The 5688-nt window shown below is 52.4% G+C and overlaps 1 protein-coding gene across 5 annotated transcripts in view; it reads left to right on the top strand.

Annotated features, from left to right (window-relative positions):
- The first annotated feature begins 358 nt into the window (after positions 1–358).
- Positions 359–5688, top strand: part of SALL1 (spalt like transcription factor 1) — a 17055-nt gene continuing 11725 nt past the window's right edge. The window contains exons 1-2 of one of the 5 annotated variants that reach the window (XM_036748245.1): positions 359–383; positions 2066–2158. In XM_036748245.1, coding sequence (XP_036604140.1) covers positions 2083–2158 — 76 coding nt within the window. In that variant the 5' untranslated portion in view covers positions 359–383; positions 2066–2082. Of the gene's footprint in view, positions 384–837; positions 891–2009; positions 2159–2958; positions 3134–5688 lie in introns of those variants that run through there. The other 4 variants (XM_036748244.1, XM_036748247.1, XM_036748243.1 and 1 more) reach the window with 4 other exon arrangements.

The raw sequence follows: 5688 nt of genomic DNA, 5'->3' as shown, positions 1-5688 counted from the left end.
CGCAGTGCGGACTAGAGAGGGAGACGCAGGACCCAGATCTGGGTATTAGTTTTCTCCAGGACCCAGCGCTCCTACCCAGGATCTGAAAGTTTCCTAATAGTGTTCTGCAACCGAGAGAGAACAGAACGCTACAGTCAAAGGGACAGGCGGACACAGACGCACAGAGCACCTTCCCAGTTCCACACGCACTCGCGCGCACACAGACGGGCGCGCGCACGAACACACACGCACACTCACACACTAATTTTCAGACTCTGCCTAGAAGGACAGAGACACATCCAGGGCCAGCTCCAGTGGCTGCCCCTTTTGGCCCCCCAGTCCCCTGCAAGGCTCACAGCGCCCCCCTCAGCCAACGGTCGCACAGCGCACAGAGGCCTGGGAAGGTGCGAATTGCCTGGATACTGGGCCTCGGTCACGGGCCATGGGCCTAGGATCTTCTTCCCCGGACTCCAGTTTTCAGACTGGAGCGATACCTTCACCCAGTCCCGAGTTCTGTAGGGGGTAGGAAGGGGGAAAGACGGGCCGAGTGAGGATAGAGAACAGGGGGTAGGACCCTTGGTGCCCGATCCCTGATCCCCGAGCCCCCCCCCCCCGCCCGCCCCCGCCCCCGCCCAGACTGCTTGGAGAAAATCTCCCTTCCGTGGCCAGTCCCCTTTCTCTGCCGGGGGCTCCTCGCCTGCACCTCCGCCTCGGCCGCCTCCTTCTTTCCCGCGGCCAAGTGACGCTCCCACCTATCAACCCCGGGTGGCACGAGGTTGGGGGGGGTGGCCAAAGGGGGGGACACTTGCGGGGGCGGGGCGGGACCGGGCCTCCCCCTAATCCCACTGGCACCCGGGCCGCTTCTCCTGAAAACTAAAACTTCAGCTCTAATTGCCCTGGGAATGAGAGAGGTAAAGAAAGGGAGCAAGAGTGAAAGGAGGGTGGCGGGGGTGGGGGGTGGGGGGTGTCAGGAGACGAAAAACAAAACAAAAAAAACCTTCCCAAACCTTTCCTGGATCCTCTTCTCCGCACCCCCGGAGCCCTGGATACTGGGAATGTTGAGCTCTGGGAGAGGATCTGGAGAGCTGAGAGGGAGGGAGCGGAGGAGGGAGGGAGAGAGAACCGTGGCGGACACAAGCAGGAGGCAAAATTACGCTGGACTATTTTAGTTTTATTTTTTTTTTCCCCAGTGTGGGTGGGTGGGTGGGGGCGATACTTTTCCGCTAGTGTTTTCTGATTGAATTTGATGAAAGGGGAAATGTACAACCAAACCCGGATAGGGGGCTAATGGCTTACTCAGGGTCAGTTGCTTCCCAAGCAGGGATCCTGCGTTGCCCGCCCCCCCCCCCCGAAACCTTGTCATCCCACCCTTCGCAACTGCCCTGAACACGTCCCTTAGCCCTGGGCAGCCCAGCCTGGTCCGGGAAACCCGCAGCTCCCGGAGCCTGTGAAGCGCGGTCCAAGTTGGGAAGTTTGCAGTTCTCTCTGTATCGGTCCCACTTCTCTTCCTCCCCCACCTCCTCCTCTCCACCCCTCCCTAACAGTATTTTAATTTCGGGGAGGGCTTGCTCTTTTGGGTCGGCCCAGCCTGAAGCGGGGAGTTGGGGAAGGGGGTGGGGGCGGTGGGATGGGGGGGGGGCGCGAGGACGCGGACGGGGACAGGGACTGGGGGAAACTCGCATTCCTACAGAAGGCAGGCCAACAGCGCCTGCCGGAGTCCCAGCCGGTTGCTAAGAGGGTTAACACAGTCTCTGGCTCTGCTTTGGGGAGAGACAACCCCGCGGCCGGCTTATTGGGCAGGAGCAGCAGAGAGACAGGGGTCTACAGCAAATCACGAGCTAATTGATTAAGGCGAGCGGGTTTGAATAGCGCTGGCCCGTTGCCAATCGCCTTTCAAAGAGCCCCTCTATGATTAATCGCAATGCATTATTGATAATCATAATTATAGCAGGACACATGCGCGCTGCGCGGAGGGCCGGGGAGTCGGGGAGGGGGGCGGGCAGGCGGGAGGGGGGAGCCACCGCCGCCGCTCGATTTCCGTAATTTTGAGAAGATTTTTTTTTAGTAATTTTTTATTCTGCCCCAGCCGATGTTTGAGCCAGCATGTCGCGGAGAAAGCAAGCGAAGCCTCAACATTTCCAATCCGACCCCGTTCTGGCCTCGCTCCCCCAGCGAGATGGTGAGTCCCCTAGCCCGCGCAGCGCACACACACACACTCACACTCGTTCCTCCACACACTCCACACAACCCCACGCGCTTCGCACCAACTTCCCCGCCGTCACCTCCAGACTCCTGGTTTCCCCTTCATCTTGGCGATTTTATTTTAAATATATATGCATTTTCAAATCTCTCTCTCTCGCTCTCTCTCTCTCTCGCTCTCTCTCTCTCCCTCTCCCTCCCCCTCTCCTGAAAACCCAGATCTTCTCGTAGATCTAACACAGCTTCAAGAGTTGTTGGTTTCATCCAATATTTTGTGGGGAGGACAGGAAGGATATTTTTCTTTCTCTTTTTTCCCTTTCTTTTTCCGGGGAGAGGAGACCCGGGTCGTGGGGGAGGGGAAGAGTGAAGGAAGGAAAAAGGGAGAAACTGGACTGTGTGTCCCAAGCGGAGCCGGGATTGGGGAAAGGACGCGAGGACCGGGACTCGATATCCCGGTTAGGGACGGGTCCTCTGCGCTGTCCCTGGGGCTTGTGATTGCTGCCTCCTCCCCAGCCCCGCCGCTTCCCTCATACATACCCTACCGCCACCGCCACCCTTTTCGGTGCACCGCAAATCCTTCGTCTCCGTCGCCCCAAGATAAACCCCTATCCCTTCGTCGCCCCAGTCGCTCGGGAAAGGAAGTTTACTTCGTCGTCCGGAGCTTGGCTCCGAGTTGGGGGGGAGGGCTTGGGGGGGAGCAGCGGCGGGAGATGCGCCTCTCCTCTCCTCCTTCCCTGCCCCCAGCCCCAGCCCCGAACGCACAAAACCCACACCTCCCTCAGGCCGGCTGCCCGGGGTGGTGGAGATAGTGACTGGATCGAGGGCTAGGGACTCATTTGGGGTCCCGGGACTAGGAGAAGGTGAGAGCGAATACGAGGTCTTCCTAGCCGCTGACTTGGCTGGAGCCCGGGGGCGCGAGCAGCCTTTTGCCTGAGGTCAATGGGGATAACTAGAGGTAAGGACAAGGGGCTTAGTTATTTCGATTCCCACCCCTCATCCGCCCCAGCATCTTCTGTGTTGCCAGAGATAGGTGGGCAGGGGAGTTTGTTCGCTCTTTGGGCACTTCGGCTGGGTAGGGTTATCGGGCTAAGAAGGGACTGTAGAACCTGGGAGAGGGGGGTAGTTTAAACATTCCTCCCCATTCTCTCCTCCCACTGCAACTAGAAAGTCACTTTTTGCTGAATAAGAAGGAAATACTACAAAGTTTGTGTGCTGGGGGAGCAGAGAAGAAAATTGGGGTGGGGAGGGAAGTGGGAGCCAGGGCAGAGAAATCTACCTTTGGCCCCCTAGTAATACAACTTCTGGGCGTTCTCAGAACTGAGGCCCTGATGGAGGAGGTCGGGGGATCGCCTCTTTGGGATTATCTGGGGCCACCCGAGTCATCCCGGTTTGAGTCTCCTCAGGCCGCCTTTAGGACAAGGCACAATCTGCAGCCGTCCCAGCTGGGGTTCCGGGCCCTCGATTCTTTCCCCCTTCCTTCCCTGGACCCGAAATTGTCGGGCAGTAGATGGGGATGGGGAGGAGTTGGGAAGAGGAGACAAGGAGGGAGCTTAGGGACCAGGGCAGCGCTCTGGAGGAAGACCTGGGGCCTCTTGTGAGTTCAGCCCTGCATCATACACCTTCACACTCATCTTAATACCCCAAATCCCGAGATCCAGAAGAAGTAGGCCTGGCCTCTGCGGTTTTCTGATGCGGGGTCCGCGTGCCCCTCGGGGCCTAGCCTATCCCTTAGCTGCCACCTCTGGCTCCCGGGAGACTCCCGAGAGGTAAAAGGATGCCGAGAAGACAAGCCTACATCAGGGAGCCCCCTTCCCACATCCCTCACCCTCACTCTTACACACTCTGGAAATTTGGGCTTAGGGGAGGGGGTGAAGAAGGGGATCAAAACATTAAGGGTCCAAAGGTCTCAGAGACCCGGGTTCGGGTGTCCCAGAGACCAGGGACAAAGCTGGGGGGGGGGGGTGGGTCTGCGCTTGCATATAGTGGAATATCTATTTCGCAAATAATTTTGTTATTTTCCACTCAACCTAAACCCACCTAGAACCGGTAACCAAGTAAGAAAAGGGAAACTGAAAACACCCCCGAACTTAATCTCCTTCAACCTGTAAATACTTGAGCAATTAACTAATGAACTTGCAGGACGTAAAAGTTTTCTTTAAATTTTTTTTGTCTTGTTTTTCTACTTTCCCAGATGGTTTTGTAGCAGTCCCCAACACAGTTTTAGGTGTCTGTTCATTTTCATTTTTGTGGATGTTGTTACTTTTAAAAGGCATTTGATTTGATTTGATTTGATTTTTTTTAGGTTTTCAAATCGCAGGGCTTTGGCAAACCTCATTTGCCAGATTTTTTCTTTTCTCTTGCCCCTACTCTGAAATCCTGAATTTTCAATAGTTAATATTTCTCATAAAGGGTAGCATAAAAGAAGTTCACTACCTCATTTTCTTAAGTTTATTTGAGCAGCGAGGTAAGTTAATTAAGTAAATAAGTGAGAGTCAGGGTTTTTTGTTGCTTTTTTTTTTTTAAGTGCTAGCAGTTAACTATTAGAAGCAAGGTAGGAAACTTCCCTCCCAGCCAGGGTCTTTCACCTCAAACCCCCTCCTCCTCCCAGTAGTAATGGTTCCAGGTTATGGCTTTTTTTACATGCTTGAACAATAAGTTTTGTCGAAGTTGCCTGGAGGGTATATTTTGTAATAGTGTTACAGGATTTAGTATGTTGTAATAATATTAGTATACAACTAATCCTACACAGCACTAGCCTCAGAAGAGTGCCTTTCCAATCCACCACACAGCGGCTGAATATATTTGGAAGAAAGATGGAATTTGTTGGTCATTATAAACCTAAGAATTACCATATATATGTGTGTGTATGTATACATATGTCTACATGTATATATTTATCTTTTAACCTTTCTACAGATAATTCAGCATATCACCTCTATCCACATCCTCTAATCATGCTTCAGCTGTATTTTTTGTTTTAAAAATAATTTCCCCAATAAGGCAGTTAAAACATCTGGAGGGAAATCAGCATTTCAACGAGGATGTTTTCTTAAGTCTAGAGGCAGGTTTAAGTTATGGCATTATGAAATATTGAAGAGATAGTTATACTTTATATAAACAGTTATGTACACTCATCCCAGTCTGACTTGACCATTTTTTATTTCTGTATTTTTCCCTCAAAATATGACCCAGGAAATTGTCTCTCCCTCCCCCCGACCTAGGAAACTTCTTTAGAAGTGTGGGCACAGTTTTTCAAATCATTTTGGCAGACTAAAAGCTCATATGTATGCCTCATCACAGAGAAAGTCCTAGCCATCTTAGAGATGTCTTGTAACTTTGCTTTGGCCAAGTGAGAGGAAACAGGAATATATCTTTGTCATCTTTATAATTTAAATTATGCTTTAGCATATCTGTAGACACAAGAATTACATCCCAAATAGGCTCCTGAATTGTTGGGGGGTAAGGTGGGGTTTGAAACTGGCTAATGTTACTTTTCATTGAAAAGATATT

The sequence above is a fragment of the Trichosurus vulpecula genome, chromosome 3, assembly GCF_011100635.1.
Source record: "Trichosurus vulpecula isolate mTriVul1 chromosome 3, mTriVul1.pri, whole genome shotgun sequence".
NCBI classification, from domain to species: Eukaryota; Metazoa; Chordata; class Mammalia; order Diprotodontia; family Phalangeridae; genus Trichosurus; species Trichosurus vulpecula.
This window is presented reverse-complemented; position numbering and strand designations above follow the sequence as displayed.